This window comes from Geospiza fortis, unplaced genomic scaffold, assembly GCF_000277835.1.
Source record: "Geospiza fortis unplaced genomic scaffold, GeoFor_1.0 scaffold23, whole genome shotgun sequence".
In the NCBI taxonomy this organism is placed as follows: Eukaryota; Metazoa; Chordata; class Aves; order Passeriformes; family Thraupidae; genus Geospiza; species Geospiza fortis.
Genome location: NW_005054303.1, coordinates 10,062,654 through 10,088,579, shown reverse-complemented (window position 1 = coordinate 10,088,579; position 25,926 = coordinate 10,062,654). Strand labels below are relative to the sequence as shown.

At 38.2% G+C, this 25,926-nt stretch overlaps 1 protein-coding gene across 2 annotated transcripts in view; it reads right to left on the bottom strand.

Moving 5' to 3' along the window:
* The window catches only part of PPP2R5E (protein phosphatase 2 regulatory subunit B'epsilon), a 69,938-nt gene extending 44,313 nt beyond the window's left edge, over positions 1-25,625 (bottom strand). For both annotated transcript variants that reach the window (XM_031066144.1, XM_005417940.3), the window contains exon 1: positions 25,466-25,625. In XM_031066144.1, coding sequence (XP_030922004.1) covers positions 25,466-25,622 — 157 coding nt within the window. In that variant the 5' untranslated portion in view covers positions 25,623-25,625. The remainder of the gene's footprint in view (positions 1-25,465) is intronic.
* Positions 25,626-25,926: the final 301 nt, after the last annotated feature.

Here is a 25,926-nt window from a genome sequence, read left to right as displayed (position 1 = left end):
ACTGCAGGTTTATACAAATATAGGTAACTCTCAAAGTGAGGTGATCCAAATACACTACTGGCGAACTAGCATAACATTCTGCAAGCATTTTTATAAAGCTTTTGCAGGTACAGATCAGCAAACATGCTTTGTATCTGTCCAAAGGAATACCCAGATCACACCTTCCCTGGCTTGCACTTTTCAGAAAGCAGCCAGCTCACTACTACACCACTAGTTAGAAATCTTTAACTTACACCCTTTGTATTTAAAGATAGGACTTCAAGTGCATCCCTCATGCCTTCTCTTTCTTCCATGAAGTATCAAATTCACTAATACATTATTAAACGCTGAGTGAAGCCAGCCATTCACAATAAAATTGAGTATTTTAAGTAATTGCCTCCCCTGGACTGAGTTTTATCAAGAGAAGGCAGACAGCATCCTAGGTTCTCTTTGCACTCGGGCTGTACCAGTGGGCACATACACAGATGGCCCTTTCCCAATCCAATAGCTAACATGCAGCCAAAGTAGGTCAGTGGGCAACAAAAGAGTTTTTAACTATACTAATCCAGCAGCTTCAGTATCCTATGAAAACAACAGGGCAGGACCATCAAAGCTGCTGTGGTCCCAGGACTAAGTTGTAACTGTAAAGGCTAGAAAGCAAAATCCCAGCCCATCCAGCTCTCCTCCCTGTACCCCACATTGTAGTTAATTATTTAGTCTCAGAGATGCCAGCAGTAGCCAACTAATTGCCTTCAAGCAAATCAGCTGAAGCATCACTGGTGTGTGACTTACTCCTGCCTCTGACTGAGGCATTAATGTATCAATCCTGAACAGAAGAGCTAACAATCTAGCGAGCTGTACACCCACACCTCTGGTTCCTGTCATTTCAGAGGATGCTACAGCTTGTTTCATTTTCATATCAATGCCAGCCTTATGCTCTTGTCAAATGGAACTAAGAGCCCAGCAGAGGCCTGCTGGTTTCAGGCTCTAATTTGGCATTGCTTTTTGCCATTCCTCTGGGCTGCTCCTACCTTTGTCTGCTCATGGAATTTCTCACAGTCCTGTACTACTCCTTTCTGAAGGGTGCCTCTTTCTCTTGTTTCTCTCAGTCTACAGCTGAAGACCTCCTCCAAGCCAGCCCCAGCTCCTCCAAATGCCATCTATTTTTACCGACGCGCTGCCATCTCATCCGGATGCTGCTAATTGGCCCCTTAGTCACAACTGGAAAAGTAACCTGGCTGAGTAACTCCTTCCGAGCTGCTAGCATTCATTCAGACAGGGAAGCTTCCAGTAAATTTGTTCCAGGGTTTAACACAAATTAAACAGAATTTAGTTTCTAAGATTTTACAGCGGTCTCACTTTTTTTTTTAAATAATAGCCTTCCTGCACAAGATGTTTGAAGTTCAAAATCCTTAAGCAAGCACCATATAAAACAAGAGAGAACTGCAGCACTCGAGATAAACTTTACCCTGCCTATTCACCAGGGTTTTTTTTCCCTCATACTACTTACACCAATGTGCAAACTTGCAAGGGTTACTCAAAAGAAATGACAAAAATAATGTAAATTTTGAGTTTTGAAGACTGAAACAAGCAAAGACAATACACACATAAAGCACCCTGAGGAGAGTGCTTTTCCACAGGGACTTCTTTCTTATGTATGTGACACAGCCCAGCTTGCTACACAGCTACAAAATGATGTTTCAGACATCTGAGTGAACCCTCCTTGTTTCCCAATCACTTTGCTAATGAAAAGTTGAAACGTCTTGGAATTTCCTCCCAACTGTTCTGCTTCTGTATAGTTATCAACCAAACTGGTACAAACAGGAAAAACAGACCATGAGAAAGACAGACTAGTTAGGCAGCTTTTACTAAGAAAACACTGGGAAAAACAAATAACTAAATTATCTGAATGCATCCTAAATTATTTGACAGCCTTTGTAATACTTCATTATTCCACTAAAAAGCCAAATTTAAATGCTTGGTACTTAAAAGCCATTACTTTAGAAATATAGTACATAAATTAGAAAATTACCATTTTATTAAGAGAACCTGACTCATTTTTACTAATAGAGACTGGAATAATTTAATATTATTATAACTAATTCCTTCTAGAAATTCTGATGTTACCACAGACAAATACATCATGTGTTTTTGACAACATGAATGCAACTCTCAAATATCCTGAATATCATCTGTAGTAACTAAAAGCAGAGTTTTGACAGGTATGTAATTCTGGATTCAGTTCAATACTGGCAGGATTAATACTATTTCCTAGGACCAAAGAGAGAGCCTGGTCCACCTTATGAAGACAACTCAGGCTGCCAAGAGTAAAGGAAAGGACCTTCAGCTGTGGATCATTAAGCAGCAGCCATTTAAAAAAACCCATGTTTTGGAGAACACAGCATCCAGTGAAACGATGGAACACTTTTTCCATGCTGGACTCAAGAAAACTTAAAATCATTTATTCTGCAGATGAGAAACTGAATGCTTCTATGATGGTTTGTTTTGCTGAGAAAGGAACTCCTTTTCACTTGAAATGAAGGCTAAAACAATCTGCTTTAAATGTGATTTTACTGAAAAGAACGCATACAACAGACTGCAAAATCCTTGCCCAGCAAACCACCACCACCATCATTAGCTGGTACATCCCTACTTCCCACTCTCACATTAGTGTGGTTTGGCTGGGGTTGTTTCTCTTTCTGAAGGAACAGTTCCATATGGCTGTGCACAGCCCTGGTCCTGACTGAGCACTTGAGTTAATTGCAGAATGGGTGTGCACATCTTTTTGGGCTCAAACACATGGAGGTACCTCAAAACCAATGAGGAATCCCATGACACAGCACTGTGAGGGACATTCACAGAGAGAGCAAGGAGTGAGCAGAGGGAGAACAAGAGCCCACAGGACACTCAGAGCCCATCACAAGAGCACCAGGGAACCTGGGCCCTAAAACCCAGCTCAAGAGCATCCCTCTCACTCCTCCACCTCCCAAACCTTATGGTTGTTAGCCAAAATGCTGGAAAAAATGTTTGGGAGTTTCTAGCTGTGGACATGGTCACCGCTAGTTACATACTCCAACTCTCCAAGAAATGGTTCAGGCATACCCAAGTAGTCTTTGCCCTGATGATTTCCTCATTATTTTACAGCAGACTCCTCTCATCCAATCTCTGAGGCAGACCTCTCTCACTGCACACAGCCTTACCTGGGCACCCAGGCTGCCTTGGCCTAATGCAAGGTTTCAATCAGGATTCAGCAAGGCAGAGGAAATTAAAAAGGCTGTTTGTGTAATGAAGAGGAAAATGACAGGTTCTTCTGCTTTGGGCACTACTCTTCCCACTGTGAGATAATCCTTCCTTGAAGCACCTGCACCACTTTAGGGCACTCATGGGGCAAGTATTTACTCTTGGCCCTCCCTTCAACAGCTCAGATACTTGAGAAAAAAATCAAATTATTCCAAAATTCAACCAATTGGCAGACAGATGTAAGCTCACGCATAGACATTTTGATTAAAGTCATAGTAAGGCAAACCAAACTGTATTATTATACAGTAGTGTGCTACTGTACAGAACTTTACCTGTTCAGGAATAACATCTTATTGTCATTTCTCCACATCCTCACTATCTCCAAGAAACGGCACATCAAGTAAGCCATGAACTTTCTTCTGTTTCCAGTGTTACAAAGTGCTCAGACTTTAAAAGGCTGAAAGGAAGGTGGCTGAGCTCTCCCAGCAGTTTGCCAGCAGCAGCACTCAGCCCCTCTCAGGTGCAGAATAAAAGGGCTGGAGCAGAGCTCCCTGTGCTCCCTGCCCTGCACCTGACACAGCTCCTCCCATACAACAGGTCTGGCCAGTTCCCCTCTGCTCCCCATTCTGTGACTGAGCAACAAACTTCCCTGGCTTTTCCCCCTTCCCTGTTCATCTCACCTTTTCCTTGGCACCCCCTCACAAGCTGCCTTTAACCCTTAAATTTCGGGTAGGTCTAAGATAACAATCATTGGTCATTTTCTGGTTTTGGGCTTCCCGAGCCCTTAAAGCAAACAAAAAACAACCAACAACAAAAAACAGGAAGTTGATTTTCTCATTGTAATCTGTAAGAAGAAGAAGTTTAGAACTATTTGAAAATGTTTAGGGGGGACAAAAGAAAAACAAAACCACCCTGTGACCACAGTAAATGTCTTATTTACAGTACTTGAAACTCCTAATGTTTTCTTAATGTCCATGGGGGAGAATACACAGGAGGTGTATGAAATTCCCACTGGACTGGTATTTTGAAACTAAGCTACTTTTTTATTATGCCTAATAAGCAATGCTGATGTCCTTTCTTAAACCAAACTGAAACACAGTATTTCATTCCTATGAAAAATATTTAAGAAAACACATTACTGGTACAAAAACTTCTGGATTTATAACTTTCACATAAAAACTTTGAAAATTCTAGTTCAAGCTGATTTTTGTAAGTAAATTTTACCTTTATTCTGAGCATAACTTTCTGCCTCCAACCAGAGAACCAACTCAGGCCCTGGCATGCTCAACAACTTCAGCAAAAACATGGTCAAAAAATAAATTGAAAAATCTCTCTTTTGGATTAGAATACAAACATGGTCCCTTTTAACATCCTTCAACACAATGATCAGTCCTTGCTTTATTAGAATGTCACCACAAAACACACCAGCCAGAGTAACACAAACATTAACACTCATCTTCCTTCACATTTCAAATACTGAACCTGATTCAGCAATCCTTAATCAGGCAAAGTGCTAATATAATCAAATGAGAATTATTTCTAAGCATCACAAGAACTGGTCTGAATTCTGAAATGCAGGAAAAACTGTTACAATGTGGGGATTGATCCTCCACTTCTTCAGATTTGGGCCTCTCCAGCCTAGGAGAACTCTGCAGCTAGGATCAGGTTTTATGTTGATTTGATTTCCACCCACTGCCTCAAAGCTCTAAAAACCACAAACAAAAGTATCATTTTTAAAAAGTAAGGATCAGCTTTCCTCTGACACCACTGCTTTGCTACAGCAAGCAAAGACAAAATATTCTTAAATGGTATCAGCTGCTAAAGTAGCCAACTTAAGCTATAAACCAAACCAAAAAGGGTCCTACTTGAACCTTAGAGCCCAAAACATAAACTACTAGAAAAAGCAAATAAAACAACATCCCACCAAAAAGGAAACCCTAACACCATATCCTTTGTTTAGGCATGAAAATTTCACAGTCAAAACTGTATTTCAGAAAATACACCTTTTAAATATATAAGAAACTATAATAAAATTTTCTTATTTTTACAGACCTCTCCAAACTGAAGAGCATTACCTTCATTACATCCACAAGATGAATATTTCCACAAGATGAATATGAAATTTCCCTCAACAAAGCACTCCAAGTAACCTCCCTCCTTTTAACCTGAGTGTTTACTGAAGGTATGTTTAGAAGTCCAGCACTAGCCTATGGTCTAATTCACTTGTCTAACGAGTGAATTATATTCATAACTGGATGGTGATTAACACTAAACAACCCAACACTCAAACAAACAGCACAGCAAATCATTCTTTTCAAACTGCCAATCGCTGAGGTCAAAACATTCATGCTTTTAAGTCAAATTACAATCAACTTCCTCCCCACCCATTGTATTATTTCTTATTCATGCATTGACATGAGCATGGAAGACACTTCACAAAAAATCATGAGTCTCTTGGAAGGACCTACACTATTTAAAGATCAAACTATTTAAAAACCAAAAGAGGGAAAGGACTTCTTCATTTTTAAAAATAAAACAAAGAAAAAAAAAACAAAAACAACCAAACAAAACCCAATCAAATTTAGTTTCCCCTTTGATTTGTTTTAGATACTTCCTCTTGTTCTCTCATCATTTTATCCTTTATAGTGCTCAGCTGTAAAGGATCCAACCTTTAGGATCAAGCCAAACATTTGTTCTCTATTCCACATTTTTTTCAGAAGTTTTCCTGACTTATATAGCAACGCTTTGAATTACAAGCAATTCACAGGGTTCAGTTCTAGTCTCTGAGGAAATGTCAGGTTTAGAAAAAATTAGGAGGACATTTTAAAAATACTGCTTTTCACTTCTATTGGAATTCATGCTAGAGCCCCTCTCTACCTTCCCAAACTACATTAACATAATCAAGTATTTTCCAACAAAATATTATCAACCTCCTTGAAATGCCACTTCTGACAGCAGCAAGAGCACAGGGAAGACAACACTGGGAAGGACTTGAGAGAGCTGGAGTTTTTGCCTACAGCAAAGCTGCTGACACAGGTTTCTGCTTACCCAGCCTGGATCCTCAGCACAGCTGTGACGAGGCAGCCCCGGCCATGGGCTGGCACAGGAGGTGGCTCCTCACTCAGCTCCTGCCTGCTACAACTTCTCTCCAGTTTTCCTGGATAAACCCACGCCGGGCAGTCCTTTCATCATCTGCATAATCCCAGCCTCTCTGATCGCTGCACTCTAACACCAGTGCCCCAGTGAGTTTTCTTTCCTGAATTATGGCCACGTAGAACATGACCAGGGGTGTGCCAAACAAGATGATTAAGCAGCAAAATACGACGAGGCATGAGTTATATTATTAATATTCCTATCTAGCACTAGCCACAGAGATGAGGGGTTTGTGCAGCCAATAGCAGCTGTGCAAAAAGCAAGCTCCTCCACTCTGACTGGCTTTCAAAATAAGAGTGACTATTTCTTTTGAGCAATTTTACTCTTTGGTTGCTTTGACACTGAGCTGTATTTCAGTAGTTTAAAAACGGCTTCCTTTTTCAAACTCTACCTTGAGACAGCGTTGGAGGGAACTCTTAAAAAGGCAGAAAAGGCAGTCTCAAATTACAAGCCCTTACTTTTAGAGAACAAGAGCATATCCATTTTTCAACAAGATATATTAAATAGCAATTCACTGATATAAACATTTCATATATTTAAGAATAGATAAGATATATATCAAATCTCCATAAATTTCAGATTCATCAGCACACTGTTTCATGTTTCCAAACTTATTAAAAAATAAACCAAAAAGCAAGTTTTAACCTTATTTTGCTTTCCTTTTTTTTTTTTTTTGGATCTATTAATATGTAACACATGACAATAAATTACTGCATGCTCCACTACCAAATTAGTAGAATAAACACTGAAAGCCCACACAGATGAATTTTCTGATGCCATAAAATATCTCTTCACAGGGTAGGGATATGCTGTTCAATACTCCCTAAGACAAAGCATTTGTTACTGAACTCCTTCCAGCTGACAATGAGGATATCCAATGCATGGGGTATCAGCCCTGTCCTCAGCTGTAAACAAAAGAGGGGAGAAAGGGCAGGCAAAGATAGCTGTGCTCAGTCAGGAAGTGAGAAAATAGAAGAGCTTAAGCAGGATCCCAGTTTAAAATTATTTTAACACTATGGCCTTTCTTTAACCTGGTGAGCCTTGCTAAAAGATTCTAAGGAGAGGAAAAAGATCCGGTGAAGCAACAAAATGAACCATGGATTTCAGTTAAAAATTTTTGAAAACCCTAAGAGTACACTACTCTTAAGGAAAAAAAATTAATTTTGTATAATAAAATCAGGAATTATTGTATTGTATAAAAACCAAGAATAATTACTTTTAAAATTTTATTCCTAAAGAAAAATAAAATCTGATTGAAAAGCAAAAGACTTCATGCTCAAAATGAGCCAACAAAGCAACGCTGCTCCAGTCTGGATACTTGAATTTCACTAGGCACTTCATCACCTCTAATCAAGACTTTTTAAAATGTTTATGATAGTCTCATTTTTTAAAAGAAAAACAGAAATAATTCAATCAGATTTGTTTCTATTAAAGTAAAATTAGAGCAATCTTTCAGTTACTTAGCTGTAATAAAAGCAGTGAATCTTAGAGTTAGCATAATGTCATATGTAATTTTTATCTTGTTTTTCCTTAAAGCTGACAATAATATTTTTTTAAAGACTGTCATTTTTATGCTGTATTACTCACAAGATACCAATGTAAAAGAATGCTGAGAAATAAAAAGAGTCAGATTAAAAGCACCCATTAATTCTCAATGCTCAACTGGAGACATCCTGATTTCTCTGGATGTTTACTTAGCACTGTGTGACACTCAGGACTAGCTCCCACCAAGTTCACTTGCACTTTGAGTCATCCTCCATTCTGGAAATCACCCCCTCCTGTCTCAGGCTGAGCAGCAGAAACAGTAAAGGAGCAGCTCTCAACAAGGAGCAGAGATTCACCCAAGATACAAAGAGCAGAGGAAAGAACAGAGGCTAATTCCTCCAAGGGAACATCCCACTAGTCTAACTCATGAAAGCCTCACTTTTCTTCCCAAATTCCTTGCTGCTTTTCCATCAACTTTGACAGCTTCACAAGGGGTCTTAGAGCTGCAAATTTAGGAGACTGAAAGCTGGAAGAAGCTACCAAAGCAGGTAGTTTACCCTAAATGAAAACAGTCCCTAAAACACCCTACAGAAGCAACCTTCCATGAATTAATCTGGCAATGTGTGCTCAACTACAACTTCTCAAATCAAAAGTCATGACTTGTAGGAAACTCACAGAGAATTTATCATCCATTTAAAGAGCTCCTGCCAGCACAGACTTTTCCTCACTATTAAAACCACATGGATCCTGCTTTAGCTGACAGCATCAGTTCTTCTATTTAACCAGTATTTCCTCCCCATAAGACACTGTGACCGTATCTGGTCATGAGCCTTTTAATAAACTATTCAAAATTATTTTCTAATTGTATTGCATAAGGCATTTTCTCTGGGTTTTCTATCATTTAATGGGTCTACACCTCTCTTATCCTCCTACAGCTCCTGCAAGTTTGGCCATGATGCATCCTCATATTGATCTGACCAGAGCCCCAGCCAGATCTAACAACGATGCCTCCATCACACCTCAGAGGAAACAAATCACCCTCAGCTGCTCCATGAGGATGACACACCTACACTCCGATTAATAACAGATGCTAAAATGCCTGGTCATTCTTAATTATGATAACCCTATCTAGCAGTTATACACAGAGTAATCTGCTGTCTCAGAATTCAGCCAGTTTTGGGCTGCTGTTCACAGACATGGCAAAAAGCTGACCTAGGGCACAAACATCATCCCTGACAAATAGCAAGGGACCACTAGCAGAGTTCTAAAGTACCATTTCATGTGGGCATACAGACATTCTTTCAGAAATACACTTTTATAAACTCTGAAAAACATCCCTGAAATTTAAGACACTGTATACAGCAATTTTAGCCATATTACTGTATAGTGTAGTAGCAAAAAAAAAAAAAGTAATCAAACAACCAAGAACATGTTTAAGAAAACTGAAAACTGCTTTCTCTCAAAAGCAGAACCAGCAGGCAAGATAGCTCAACACAGACCCTCTGAAAAGTCTCTTGTCATTTTCTTTGCCTCACTTTAAAAGTGAATAATATCTTTTTTTCTTTCATGTAATTTTGACAAAGTCTCCTAGGTTTTAGCTAAATCTGCCTACAATGAAATGATCATTTCTAGAGTAAGTAGGCCATGGAAAACTCCATTTTCCATTTAGATTCGAACAAGAGATTGTCACTCATTTGGATATTTTGTGGCTCAACGTGAACTTTGAGTGCAACATGCTGAAAAGATAATGTTTTTCCCTGGTTTCTATAGCACCTGCTAGAAGCTTCAGGCACACAAAAATCAAACCTATTCCAAAGGTACAAAACATTAATCACTTCTTCTGACATTTTGCAGGTTAAGTATCAAACGTGCTCTACTGGAAATGCTTTGTTACCCACACATGTGCAAACCTCTGCTTCAGAAGTAAAACTATCTTCCTTGAAGTTAACTATTTAATAACCTGGCACAGAGATCCTCTCATCAACTCTCCCCATGGAACAGGTCATAAAAGAAACCCCACTTGGAAATTAATTAGAAGTTCATCCTCCCTGTTAAATCAACTACCCTAGTCCTGAGCAGTGGATTCCTTTGGTCTTTTCTCTATGTTTGCTCAGGCTGCACAACACCTTCACACTACTTTTATCTCCCCTCTCCATCCCTAAAACAGAAAATAACAAACAATGCTGGGATACTTCATTTCATGTGTCCTGCACAGCATCTCACAGGTCAGAAATGAAATGGCTAAAGAGCCTTTAACCCTGGCTCAGCAACAAGGTGAGAAACCCTGGCAGATCCCAGGACTATCCAGCCTGCAGGGATAGATGATGCTCATGCAGGGATGAAGAAAACTTCCCCTCTTAGATCATCCATGAAGCGCTACACACACCCAGCAGAAAGCCAGGCCCAGTCCCACCGCCTCAGTAATGATGCTTATGGTGCTCCCAAAGGCTTCAGCACAAAATAAACCCTTAAGGTAAATTTTCATTGTGTTATGGCTTAGCAAAAATGTTAATAGTAACACTGAGCTTTCTGAAAACTTCAGAAAATAACACTCCACAGCTTTCAGCTTAACTTACATAATCGTGATCAGAAACAGTATTGCTCCCTTTGAAAATGAAGTTCAAAATGTTGCATTAACTGACATAATTAAAAAAAAAATTGTAAGACAGGTAGGAAGAGAAAAGGGCTTGGGTTTAGATTTCTTCTGCCCTCCCATCAAGATTAGCAAAATATTTTTTTGCTGAACTCTTTTTTTTTATTCAACATGAACAGCAGATCACATCCACACAGTAAGTACCTTTTTAAACTGCAAGTCCATTGTCATATTTGTCCCACTAATTCTTCCAGTCATTAAATGTCTCTTTTTTTAGGCAAACCTACTAAACAGCTCCCTAATATTTTCAAGTAGTTTTGGTCCAGGTAGCATCTGCCAACCTCTGAGCTACATTTAGCATCCTCCCACAGCTGAAGTCTAACAGACTTTTCTGTTGAGACTTAAATCAGCATCCTCTTTGTCTCCATGCAACTGCTCTTTTACTGAAAATGGTATGGCAGCACAGAGAGCACAACACGAATTTAAGCAGTGAAGCTGAGAGAAAACTTCTTGTTGTCTGAAGGGGGAAAAAAAAGGAGTGAAATCCCACTTACTTCCTCACTGGAAAAAATAAAATGCAGGTCGTCCCTCCCTGCAGCCATATGGATGCCATCACTGTGGCAAAAGAGACGTTTCAGTGGTCAGAATCACTCACTGCCCTGCCATCCAGCTCCTATCCCTCCCAGGGAAAGGATCAGAGGGAATAATTTTCAAGGGTCTGTACCAGACAAGGCCATGTTTTACATGGTAGTTTTTGCTCTGTAAAGGAAATCTCTACTCATGTAAATAAGCTTCCCTGCAATTTACATCTCCTCAAGATTGTCCTCAATTTTACATGTACAGTACGCTGAAATTCCACACTAACTTTTTTCTTATGTTTAGTATTAGAAGCATGTGTTTTTTTCAGTATTATGCATGTTGTTTTAAGAACAAATATTAGGACTGATGAGCCAGATTTACTTAACATTGCTGATCATCTTGCTTCTTCTAAAATATGAAACCAGGAGTATTTGTGTAAAACACCAACTACTTAAAACAAAATAACTACTTGTGGACTTTGAACCCAGGTCTGCTATGCAGTGTGCCTTCATTAACAAAAGCCTGTGCTGTGCAGACCTGCCATTTGACATGATCATTATCCCCATTCCCCAAACACCTTATAAAATCAGATTATTTATCACTAAGTGAAATGACAAATCCATCATCCCCTAACAAACGATACCTAATGCCTTTATTAGACCAACACAGACACCTGACCTTTGACAACTTGTTTTATTTAAGGATTTAAAAAAAAAAGGATTTTTTTTCCCAGGAGTTTTTCTCCTTCCATTTCTCTAAGGAAGCAATCCCACAAAAGCACTTTGTGCAATCCTTAGCAAAGCCAGCACCCCAAAGTGTTAAAGCCACCCTAAACGATCCCAGGACAAGCTCATTTCTCCCAGCACAGACTTCAAGACACGTGTGTGGATGCACACACCTTCTCCTTGAACCCAAGGTTAAATTTGTTCACATTAATGCATCCACTCACTCCCAAGTGGTCAGTGCTAAAAAATGCACTCCGGTTTCTGCCTTAGTCATGCACACAAAGGTAAACATTTTGAAGTTCAATTCAACTTCACACAAGAAAAATAAAACAGAAAATAAATCAATTCCTTTCCTTATCACTGTAGGAGATGCTTAATATTAGCAAAGTGGGAAATTTCATCTTTAATTTTATCTTATTTCTAGAGATGAAATACTACAAAACCTCTTTGTTACTTATTATTTGTTTATTCCATAGGCATGAAAATAGGAGTAGTGTTTATTTTTTACTAGTCATTTATTTTATCTGTTATTTGCCAAAATCTATCAATCTGACCTCAGAAGTAAATTTAATCTTCCCAAACTTTATAACCTTAGATACCATCTATCACACTATATTCTCCCCAATTCCAAAGATTTAGTTCTGTAGGAGATAAAGTGGATTAAAGACATATTGAGGATTATAGATTATGCAGTTAGAACAAACACAGGCAAGTATTTCAAATAGCTGACCCTACAGAAAGGAATCACATTCTGTTCTCAAGATGATATACAAAAATAGAAAGCACATTCCACTAGGAAAATATTTACTTAATAATTTATCATTTAAGAACTACTACTGTACAAATGAAAGTACAAAAGACAGCATATTGAAATCCATGTGAAGATACATATGTAGTGATTACAACACATCTTCAGTTTCAATTGTGATTGGATTTACAAAGTTTACTCTATTCCAGCATGAATCACACTTCAGTTTTCCCTCAAAGTCCTACGTTTAAAGCAGATTCCAATTTTTTTGGATTGAAGAGGCTGACACACACAGCGCTGCCAAAAAGTCTAGAATTAAAAGGATAAAAATCTCCAAGTATCCCAGCTGGAAAGAAATGCCAGTGAGAGATAAGAATCAATTTAGTCCAGACATTAATAACTTCCTTAATGATCCAATGATTAAACTAGCATATAGATAACATCTTCTGAGGATATTAAATAGAGAACTTTGAGTAGCAGTAAAGTCAGAAATAATACAAAAGAACCTAAGCACATTCCTTACACAGCCAGAAAATAATGTGAAATTCAGTTTGGAAAAACATCAGCTAATACATCTGGGAAAAATAATCCCAAATATAGATATTCAATATGGACAAGAAACCTGGGAAACAACAATGCAGAAAAACTGCATTAACCACAAAAGCAGCATGAGAAAAAAAAAAGAGGGAGGGAGGGAGTGTCTGTCCAGCCACTGAATGTAGGAATGGGGAGAAGGCTGAATTACTTCCCTTTCACCCATTTGACAGCTCTCCCAAAATGAAGCACACACGAGTGGGTGCCCTATTCCACTCCTTGTTGCAGCTCTGGACATGAGATAGGTCCCATTCCTTCAGACATTTCAAACTACATAGGCAAAAATACCATCAACTACTGAGTGCTTTAGCTTAAAAGACCAAGTGTAATGAAAAGCAGTCTGGGATTTTTTTATTGTATATGATGTGGTGATTTAGAGCTTTTTTGTTACATTTGATATATCGGAACACTTTAATCCAGAAGTATAATACTTCTCCAAAAGCAAATAAACATGAAAATATGCTCATTTCCAAACCATTTGCTTTTTATTGACCATGAAGTTTTGGCACATCTCACCACAACTGAAATTACTTTGAAGATTTTGGCTCTCAAATGAATTTTTGCCATAGTGCAATGCCTGTTCATGTTGGGAACAACTGTACAAAACAAGGGAAGACAAACCAATGCTACACTCGTGTCAAATGAGGTCGCCTCAGAATCTATATGAAGGGCATGGCAATCCTCCTTTCTACAAAGTCCTTGATTAAGAAAGTTTCTGCAAGAGGAATGACTGCTCCTTACCAAGCAGGAAATAAGAGAAACTTGCTTAGAGATACTCAAAGCCTGCTTCTAGCCATTTACATTTTTTTCTAGGTATTAAGGCATTCTTTAATTAGGAGAATATCCCAAAAACTTAAGAAAAATACTTTTACATTGCTAATGGAAATTAGAATGTGCCCAATTACACTCAGAATCAGCTCAGAAGCATATACAGAAATTTTAAGTATTTTGGGGGTTTTGTAGATTGTTTTTTCTGCTGTGGAGTTGGGATGTTCACCTCAAGAGTGTTAATTGGAAGATTTTGTCCCATCTAAGATTATGGGATACCTGAACCAAAGCTTATACTTGGCCCATGAAGCAAGAGCTCCAAATGCTGTTTATTGAACTTGACTGTGCTCATGATGGATGTGGTAGTTTAGGGACAAACAGGACAGTAAAAGAGCAGGAAGAGAAACAGACTTGTCCTGAGAAATTCAACACATTTCTCTTGCCACTGGAATTTCCTACAGTTAAAGAGAGACAAAATATTTAAAAAGAGATTCTGACAAGATCATCGACTCTGTGGTCGTCTTTTTAGAAAAAAGATAGAATCTTTTTTATTTATTATTTGGGACACTTGTTTGTTCTTCCTGAAATTAAAGAAGAGTGAGAAATTTCACTCTGTGACCTGGAATTTCACAGTTAATAGGAGGATGGAGTAAACATAACCTCAAGTACTTTGTTCCTCTCTCCCTCCTTGCCACGATTCCCGCTGACTCATGGCAATGAAGTGTTTAGAATTTTTCCAGAAGCCTTTTCACTGCCTGGCTTATGCCTAACCCACAGTATAGAGCTCATTTCTCTAATATTAGGAGATTCACAGCAGGTCTTTTTACTTGTGACTGCAGAGACTTAATCTGGCAGCTCAGATCATATTCCAAAGCAATTTACAGCAATGGACACTTCTTCTGAGATTATGGCATCCAAAATACAGGATAACAACCACCCTGAAATGCTGACTTCTTCTTGAAGGTCATCTAAAAAGCCCTGCATCCCAACCCTCTCCCACACATATAATGAATCTGCTCCCACATCTTTGTCATCCAGCCACACCACAACACTTTTCCAAGAGCCAAGCCCAGGAGCCAGAACTCCAGTCAAGGTCTCCATCACTTAAGGCATACAATTTTGGAGCTGCTCTTGTCACAGGGACTAAGAATCACTTATTTCCATCAGCCTTCCTAGCCCTAAAAAGCAAAACTGAAGCAGCATCTAGTCCTGAGTAATACACTTGCTCAAGCCTGGGTACAGTCAAAAACAGACAGAAATTTTTCCTAAGATTCCCTATTAAAGACAAATCACAAGAGTGGCTATTTTCCTCTCTCTCTCTGCCTCATCTTTTCATTCTTTATGCACTTCTTAAAGATGAACAGAAATTTCAACCACTGCAGTTTCATAGGACCAGTGAAGAAGGAGGTTTTGTATCCTAGTAAACAGGACAGGGAGGGAAAAAAGCAAGAACTACTCACAAGAGTGCATGGGGAGAGAAAGGAAAAGGAAAATTATTGCATGAATAACAGATATAAAAGACTGTCTTGCAGCAAGGTCTGATTACTGCAAGAGAGGCAGGATGGAGCTGGCATGCTCTTCCCAGGGTGGATCTCCATCCTGACAGGTCTAGTCTTGCCTCCAGAAGTGCACACAAACAACCACTGTAACACATGGATGGAGCTGAAGGTGAGCAGACTATTTTTCTGTATAAGTACAGCTAATTTTATTCCATTGAGTTTGCCAATAACCTCTGCAATCCCCTCCACCTGGAGTGCTCGTTTTAACACGTGTGAGTTTTATCACCCTCTTGTGGAAAAATATGTTATCGTATCCATCAGAGGGTGCAGGAAGAAAAAGAAGTGGGAGTAAGGAAGGCAGTGATAAGGAACAAGCACAGAAGAAAGCAGGAGAAGTATGGGCTGGGTCAATAAAGGGAAAGTAAAGGAGAATCACGATGACACAGTACCACCTCAACTTCTTCAAAAAGCTATCCCAAAAATGTTGTTTGAAAACATCAAGAGAGCAAGCTGCCAAATTTACTCTCCCTTGGTAACACTGACAATATTCAACCAATAAGTTTCGTTTTCGACAGCGAATCAAGTACTGTCTCAGCTGTAATCATCACCTTTTGCATTTCTGTTTACACATAGATGGGAAAACATTCTCTATAAACAGCTTTGAACAGTTAATCTTATATGAAATCAGAAAACACTAAATAGACTTTCTAATTTATACAGAGACTGCATATAAGATCTATGTCCTGCTGTTGGAATGTGAAAGAGGAGAGCACAAGAGCAAAACTTGCCAAGAAAACTGATGAAAGTTTATGCACTCACAGTACTTCCTACTGGGTAACATAAAGGAAAAATAAGAATATTTAATTCCTCTAAAATCTGAAATCATCCTTCCCTCAGTTTCTGACTATCCATAGTATCAATTTGTAATAAGAGAAATTTAACTTGCAGTAGATTTCCTTTGCAGCATAATCCGTATGACAAAAGCAGTGAAAGCAACAAACAAATTTGCTACCACCTACGCTGTAAAATTTGAAAATCCAAGTTCAGCACAAGCACATGGAAAAAAAAAAGCCAAGGAAGTCATAACAACATTAAACTCATGACACTGCAAAGAAGCATAGAAATCCCAAACAACAAAAGCACAACTCGGACTAGATAGCTACATCGTGAGCATTATGAAAAAATACATCATACACATTGCATCCCTAAAACTTCCTGAAAACCTTCCAGGAATCCCACAGAAAACTTAAGACCACATCCAGCTACAGTTACTACAATTCTTAATGACACTAAACTTTTTTTCTGATATTCCTCAAAGAGTTAGAAACTCACAAACAATTCTAATGACAGATCTCCTTAGCCTTATGATAAAAGAATACCCTAAGAAATGCCTTCCCCCAATATCCAAACTACATTTTTGCCCAGCCAGCCTTCACAATGAAAAATATAAAACAGATAACCATGCAACTTATATTTATTTCATTGTTTTAATCAAAATCTGACAGCAAAGAACTCCAGACAACACACAATTTCAATGTAACCTTATCCTTCATTATGGTATCTGATTTTTCAGAATAAAAATTGCTTCAACTGAGTAATTTATCATATCTCCTTCTGGGGGTCAAGTTCTAAAACTGATACTTTTAACCAGCAGGGGCACAAAGGTGTCAGCATTCACTCACCACCCCAGAGATACCACTGATGGTTTACTTCAACTTCTGCAAAATGCCATCAAGTAAGGACAGCTGAATCTGTGATTCGTGTTTTGCAGGAGATGCACGTTTTCCAATTCATAAAAATCTTCAGAAATATCCTAATTATACACAAACTTCTATAATCAGAACAGCAGGCTGCTGTCTGCAGTCTCCACATCTCCTGTAACTCAGTCAGCTCTGAAGTCCAACACTGAGTTATCAGAACAAGCTCTTCAGCTCGGGGAACACGAGAAACTGCTGTTACAGAAGAGCTGGCACCATGTCCAACCCTGTAAAACAGACTTTACAGCAATCTGATATTCTAATTTTTCTTTTGGGAAGCTACCCAGAAATTAGCTATTTCACTTTTTTTTTCTTTCTGCCCATTTAACCAGGTACAGCAATTCTGCTGTATTGTTTTCCTCCTCTGCCCCAGACTCTGGCAAATGCTAAAGGAAGGACCTTGCACTTCACACACAAAGCAAATACTACTGTCTAAGAATCTGTCATACATACTGCAATGGAAGAAGAGTGGAAAAATCAACAAAGAGAATAAATAAAAAATAATAGTCTTTTTTTTATAAAATATATTTAAAATGCTAAAGTGTTTTACAATAAAATCTTAAATACCTTGTTTTCAAGAAAAAAAAAAGGTTAATTTCAGACATACTGTGACTTGAAAAATAAACTTCCTACAGGAAATTCAAAAGTAAAATGATACTGACATGTATAATTTTCATGTATATACTCTTAGATTTGTTTAATGTAACAATTAGAAAAAAACTACTGGTGAAAAACCTTCCATTACTGTGGATCATTATTACTCTTAATCAAACTGATTCCTCTTAGGTCTGACTACAAGACTTCGTTGAAAACAGACAAAATTTTCAATCAAGTGCAACAACTAAGGGTAGAAAAGTATTTTACACTGATTCTTTGGACATCTGCCTTATCTTTTGAAATGCTTGATAAAGATCCTCAGACTGTAGCTGCACTGTTTTTTACTTTAAGCAGAAAACCACAGACACAGAAACTATCAACCCTACATAAATATTCACCAGCATTTCAGATTTGCTGAATTAACTGTTTGAGAGGACACAAGATCAAGCACATCACTCAAATCAGGAGGAGGTGGAATGTTCCAAACAATCTGTTTTACACTGTGGCCCTCAGACACTTCTCTCAGCACATGAGAGGCCACGCTTGGCTCCAGAACTTCTCAAAGTTTTGCCACCAGAAAAAAACCTTCCTGTCACTGCACCTGCAACCAGAATGACATTACCAGGGAGGTTTTAAGAGGAAAATTCTAGTATTTTTCTAACAGATTTGCCTTAACCTCTTATGAAGCAAAGTGAGCCCATCTGCTGATACTTGTGCGTTATACAGTTATCAAAAGTACAGTAATCCATAAATACCCACCCTACCAAAACTCCCTGAACTCCCCAAGTCCCCTCCTCTGTTACTAAGGATTTTTGCCTGATTGAGTCAAAGAAACAGTAATAACTTGAATGAAAAAACTGTAGGTGAAAGGAAGTTACCCTGAACCTAAAAATAGTTGTGTGTCCTCCTCCCACTCCCCAGAAAGCATTAATGAAAGTGCTCTTTTCTCAGGGAGGCAGTAGCTTACAATGGATGAATGTGAAAGGACTGCTGCCTTACTATAAAGCTCTACCAATGAACAGAAGCACTATCCCATTTGAAAAACAGAAAATTAAATAAACTCAAAATATAAACTTTGTATAAGACATTAAATATGTCTATAGCTTATTTATATACACTTCTATATTATACACATGTAATATACACAAACACAGATTTTATAAATACACACATAATTCCAGAGATATGGAAAATGTGTTCTTTCACAACAGTAAAGCTCCATAACATAACCAATTATAAAGGCAGCACTATACTTCAACAACCATGTGCACTATATAGAAGTAATAGCCTGGCTGAACCAGAACTTGTATTTGTTGAAGGTACTTCAGGAAAGGAATATAAAGGAGGTACTTATTACAGAAACAGGAGGTTTTATTACAGACCCACAGAGTTGCACTTGGGCACAGAAAAGAAAATGGCAATATTATTAGAGAGATAAGTATTACTGGGAACGTTATAAAGACATACTGTACAAGAACAGACTGAAACCAAAAGTTTTTCATTATGATGGCCAGGTTGGATGGAGTTTTGAGCAACCTAGTCTGTGGAAGGTGTCCCTGTCCATGGCAGGGGCTGGAATGAGATGATCTTTAAGGTTCCTTCCAACCCAAACCCTTCTGTAACTCTGTGATTCTATGATAAAGTCCAAACATCCCGCAGAAAATTATCAAGATTTTAGACTCAATCTTGTAAAGAGTATAGAAACACATTTTACAGAATTATCACTTACTTCACTTTTAAAATTATTAAAAAGAAAACAGAAAAGGAAAAGGTGGGAATCATCATCACTAAACACTTCCAGAAGCCAGGCTGAGAAATTCCGGAAGTAAAACAATTACACTGGAGGCTTCAAAAGCAAAGCAAAACAAAACAAAACCAAACCACCTTCCTCAAAAAAAAAAAAAGCAAAAAATAACCCACCACTGCTCTGGCCATAGGAAAACTGCCAGTCCTAGAGAGACTCAGAAATGAATACAGAGAACTGACTGGAAACATTGGAGGACTGGGGATAAGCTGACAGAATTCCTCACCAACTGCATTTTCAACCATACACTGTTAAGAGAAGAGGGTATTTCTTTTACTTAATCGGCCCATTCTCTACAAATGTTGTCCTCCAGAAATACATTCCCAATGTGGGAGACAGTAACAAGCAAGCAAAAAAAAAAAAGGCAAAAAAAAAAAAGACAGAATGTAATTAGTCTATTGAAAAAAACAGAAACCTTTATGATTACTGGAAAAAAATTTCTACAATCAACAGATGTAAACATGTTATAAAGAAGGTTAAGTGCATATTCAAAATCCAACTGACAAGAGCACAAAGAAAGTGAAGACATTTATTACTTATGACTAGAACATCATACATATTCATAAAGAAAATACTAAATGGGCTAAGTCCTTCTTCCTTTTGAGATTGTGGCCTTGTTCCCAAATCTTACACAGAGATGGCCTATTATGTCCAGATTTATATCAACCAGAACGGGCATAAAATTCCTAGAAGCAGTTCCAGGATTCATCCCTGATTATGTACATGCAGCTCAGACCAAGCTCCAGTGTTTCTTCCATGCAACAAATTAGGAGTCCTAAGATCTATTTCTAATTCTGTAAATAAGGCTGAATTTTATTTTGAGAAATCATAACCACTATGACCCTAAATTCCTGTTTATATATGAGAAGAGAGCATTTAGCTCAGTGATTTTATTAACAGTTTACTGATATTTGTATATCTGATAACTGCAAAACATTCCAAATGTCTCAAATGAAGAGCAGCACAGACAAGATAAGCAGGCAGCTCCCATGGAAGCCAACAGAAAACAAACTCTTCTTCTACAACTCAAATCATAACTATTTCCCATATGACAAGTTTTAGATGGCTTCCATAGGTCTGCAAAGGCCTGGATACTTTTTTTTATGCTAAAGGAATATTTTAAAAATTCAAAAGTAACTGCATTTGAACAAGAAGGTGCACATCTTGCAGTTCTCAGTTGAGAGTCTTTTCAAATTGTTAGAATTTTTTACTCTTTAGGAATCTCAGCATTTGACCAATAGATAAGATTCACAAGAAAAGCTTATAATAAAATCTCAGCTATAGGGAAATAATTTAATGATCAAAAGCAAATAGCAAGTGAAAAGAGATTTTTCCCTTTTTGACTATGCAATGCTCTTTTGTTGCCACCACACCAATTCTTTAATGCCATGGAAACTATCTGATAAATGTATTAGAAGCTCAAAAAATTTCATAATATTGAGGTAGCAAAGCAATTGGTACTGTTGACAGAGAACTTCTGCTCTGAGCGCTTATTTTAAGGAGGAAAAAACATCTAAAAATAAAAATCATACTTTGAAATGTTTTCAACAAAAATATACAATCTTTGCAGAGAACATGAAAGTAACCTTCACTAATTATATTAAATCATTGGAAAATGTGGAAGGATGACAGGAAAAAACTACACCCTGAATTAGAAAAATGGGATACAAATGATTTAACAATTAACAGTCTGGCTTTTGGATGGTTTGCTTTGCCCAACTTCTGTATTTGCAATGAGGGCAAGGGGGGTGGCAATGATGCTGTGAGCTATAAGCAAGTTTTCTGTGCAATTTCTCAGGATGCTAAATGTGCATTTGTAAGACACATGATGTTTTTAATCACCTCTGTGCATGTTTTCATCCTCTGAACACTCCCCTACCTCTACAGACACCAGGCAGGAACACAAATGAGCTCCCCCTCCCCCTTTTGCAGGTAATACTGAAATTGCTCTGTTTTCACATGTCCAGCACTTACAATATACTCTTTTTCCAGCCAAATGCTTTCTAACATTGCACTCCTGCTGTTCCACCTCTAGAGACTTCTAAGTAAAAAGAGCAGCTATACAAAATGAAAGCAAAATAGTCTTCCAATAAATAATACACCTATCCAATGCAGCTACAATCCTATTTTCCTCTACAGAGCAAGCTCGATTTGAGGCACACCACAAACCTGGTTAGCAAAAATGGGAGGGAATCTCAGGCACAGAGATGGAATTACTCAATCCCAAAAAAGGGCCCTTCACCAGGACTGCTCTGTCACAAGCCAGTTACACCTAAGGCACCTGTCAGCCTGGGTAGTACCAGCCTCTTCAAAGTACAGCCAAAATCCATCATGCACTGCGAGATCCACCAGGGAAAAGCATGCAACCTTCAAAAAATGCATGTGAGAAACATACAGAGGAGCACACACAGGCAAAATACAACTGTGCCACAACTCCCATGTGCACTTCCCATCCCATTCCTCTACACTTGAAACAAAGCAGAAAACATTGGGCTTAAAGTGTTATATTGGACAATAGTCAGATTTTTAAAGATAACATCAAATCAGATTTAGTCACAATTCAATAAATAAAAATATAATGAAATCATCTAAAATTTTAAGTCTTTAGGCAAACAGCAGTTTCTTGACTTGGGGCTTTTGAAAGCCTGAACTCAGCCCAGCAGAGCCTCAGAAGCAACACCTTGTTTTCCAAATACATTAAATGTTTCTTTGCAAACTGATACCATACACAATTTTTTTTTTAATATGAGAGCAACAACTTAATTTCTCCATACTTTTTTCCCTGAAATGAGCAACACTGAAAATTCCAGTTGTTCTTACTCCATTTCCTAAATAGTAGCTTATCCTTCAGACTTGTACAGAGCATCAAAACATAGCATCTCTCTTATTTTTCTTACCCAAAATATTTTTATTACCAAAAGAACAACAACAAGGCTGGCGTATCTATCTGTTTTTGCAATACAGGCGTGTATGCTCACAGAAGGCAACAGACTGCATTAAAACACTACCAAAACAAGCCATTTCACTATATGTGACTCTGCCCCCAGGGAAAGGAAAGAGAGCAGATAAGATGTGACAGATGTGTAGTCACGTCACTTAATACACTACTGGAAGGTGCTCAGATCATTATGGTGACAGGCAGAGTATAAAAACTTGCAAGGAATGGACCAAGCAGTTACCCAGTTTTCTGCATACATGAATCTTGTAATCACAGAAGATAGTGAAGGCCATAAAGTGCTGTTTGAGATAAAGCAGCCTGCCAATGTCAATATGCAATATATCCACAAAAAAAATTTAAAAAAAAATAGAAGGGAGCATAGCATGTATATTTGTATTAGCAAGACCCCTCCATGATGCATATGAAATACATCTGATGAATATGAATTTGAAGTCTGTCCTCTAAAAAGTTCCCATACTGAAACATTTCTGAAGAGATTTAATTAAACCTGAAATTTACTCAAACCAGGAAGCCTATCAATTGCACATCTCCAAACTAAGCTCAATTTGCTGAGACTTTAAAAAGCTACTTTGCTGGTATCTCTTCTCTATTTGGGTTTAAAAGACAAAATTTTCCAGGATAAAACTGGAAATCATACAGTTACTGGACAGAAGGAATAGAACTGGTCACTTGTTGGAAGGTGAGTGTAACCATAAGAGCTAAAAAATAATCAGGACATTGATGAAATTGGTCAAGAAAAGGATGAAAAACACAGGAGAAAATAATTTCCTCACTTCTTGCAGACTTAACAACCCTGAATGTTACAAATATTAATGTAGGTCAAGAATACTTCCAAACAGCAGCATGATTTTTAGCTGCTGTCCCTTCTGCAGGGACCAGTAGCTCTGCTGTTCAGAGAGATGGTTGGGCCCAAATCCCACAAATTAATCTGCACAGGATTCCCCTGCACCTCTGGGAATCCGCATTAAGGCAAAGAGGGAAAACCAACTCCCAGCATCACATTCTTAATTTGAAGCTGGACCACTGTAACTCATTATGACACTAATCATAAATGTCTCACCAACACTCTCCATCTGTTTGTTTTATCTTATTATAGTTTTATATCTCAATCCTCAGGACTGGCTGCAGTAGTCACATTAAGCACCTGGACACGCCTGTGTTTCTGCAAGGCAAGGTTCTCACTGTTTTGCTTATGCTTGTGACCATGCCTGATTTACTCCCTGAATGGGACTACAGAAGAGAGTGAAATAATTACAACATCAATTTCTTCATTTGTACAAATACAAATCTCAATGTTTTCCACTAATCCCATCATTTAAGCCAAAGGATAAACTCCAGTCACCTTCCAAAATGCAGCAACTGGCATGAAATAACTTGCATATCAAAAATTACCTGAAAAAGTGTAAAACAGAGCTTTAAAATTATTTGAAAGAAGTATTTGCTTCTTTATCATACTGTCACAAAACGAAAGAGTTCAACAACAAAGAGAAAAAAAATTTTTAGAATCACAGAATAACCTGAGCTGAAAGGAACCCACAGGATCATTGAAGTCCAACTCCTGGCCCTGCACAGGATCACCCAAAGAATCACAAATAATATTCACTGCAGACTACAAAGTCAAATCCAGTGGCACCAACCAACCCTAAACTGAGAAATACTGGATAAAAGTCACCACCAGGCACAGTGCAGGAGGGCTGGGTGCACATTTCATTGGACTCAGGATACTCCATTTGTGCATTCTTACAGGGAGCCACAGAAAGAAGTCCACAATATTGCAATGACAGATCCACTAGAACTAATCCTGTTCCTGCAAAAGAATCCTACTTTTAATTAAATTTAGAAACACACATTAAGGTGAGAGATTTTTGGGGGGTTTGGGGTTTGCTGGGTTTTTTTTGCAACTACTGTATCCTTATGAAGTGGGGTTGAGAACTAACCAAAGAGCAGTTCCATATTTGTTATGTATTCCAATACTCTGATTAACAAATTTGTCAAACAAGGTAGATGAGAGAATGTGGGGAATATACTTGCCCAAAAATGAAGAAAAGGGACAGATACAGTATTAAACCTAATAAACTTTCTATTTTCCAGAATTATCAGCACCAGCCATGCCTATTTTTACTACTTAAGGCAGAAATGAGGAATAGCAAAGAAAAAAAATACACTGAAGTAAATAAACCATTTGAGAAGTCAGTGTCGAAGACTTCTGAAAGGTGATTTCTCCTTCCTCACCAGACAGACATTCTGAGAGGTGCTTTTGACCCCTGGATTTGTACTGAAATTCAGTGACAACTAGAATTCAGGGGAAGCAGTCAAGGTATCACAGAGATATTGGCATCCTTTTAAGAGTAGTATGCTGGATAATATTTTTCCTTCTCAAATCAGAGGTTAAATCTGCCAGCAGAAACTCAACCAGCATTGGGATATGCAAGATCTCAAAACAGTAGGGCCTTGCCTAAGAGCAGATTGGCAGCATCTTTCCCCTTGGGAGGCTGCAGCTCATGGGACCTTTCCATTTCAAAACCCAGCAGAAGGCAGGACCTGGGAGCTATCCATGCACAAATGGTATGAGAGGGGATCCCACCTCCTTCTCTTGCTGTAGGGGCTGCAGATCCAAACACCAAGGAAAGATACTAAAAACCAGTTTCCTTCAGCTCACAAGTCCATTTACCCTTACCAAAATTACTGCTGAGGATTCACAAACCAGAACACTCTTGCACAAAGCCTGAGAGCCTTGAAAATTCAAGTCATGGTAGGGGTTAACATCAGCATTTAAAACTTTCAAAAGTATTGCAAACAATTACCACACCCTCAAGTCACAGATAAAATATTTTGCAGAGCTTAAATACATATATATCTGGCATGAAACATTTCTCAATGCCTGCAAAATTTCCCCGCAATTCCTGACAATAGAATACTTTGATTTTCAAAGTTGGTTGTAGAGCAAAAATTGTTTAATTTATTAAAAACTGTGTTTGATCTTACCTTTTAGCAGAGGCAGGGGAGTTAACTCGATAGGCTTGCCCTGAGACCTGAACTGGGAGGAGCTTTGTGACCTCTTCTGTCTGGCTTTTCTGACGGACTTCCGAGAAAATCCGTCTACTTTATCCACTGATGGAGGAGTAGTTGGTGCTGAGGACATATCCCTACTGAAGGAAAGCACGTGTTAAAAATGTGTTCCAAATGAGTGAAACAGGTAAAGATTAATCTAAACTTTCCAAATATCTTCTTCCTGCACTGCTCTCCTGTTGACAACTCACATAGATGAACTGTTGAGAGATCTAACCCATCTTATGAATGGAATAAACTTAATGGAACTTAATTATTAGTGTAGTAATTCCTCTTGCTTACTTTTTTATCTGTGTCTCCCATTTGCCAAAAATTTCAGACCTAATGCTGACATCATTGCATTCAGAACTTCATCAGAACAGAACTTCATACACCTG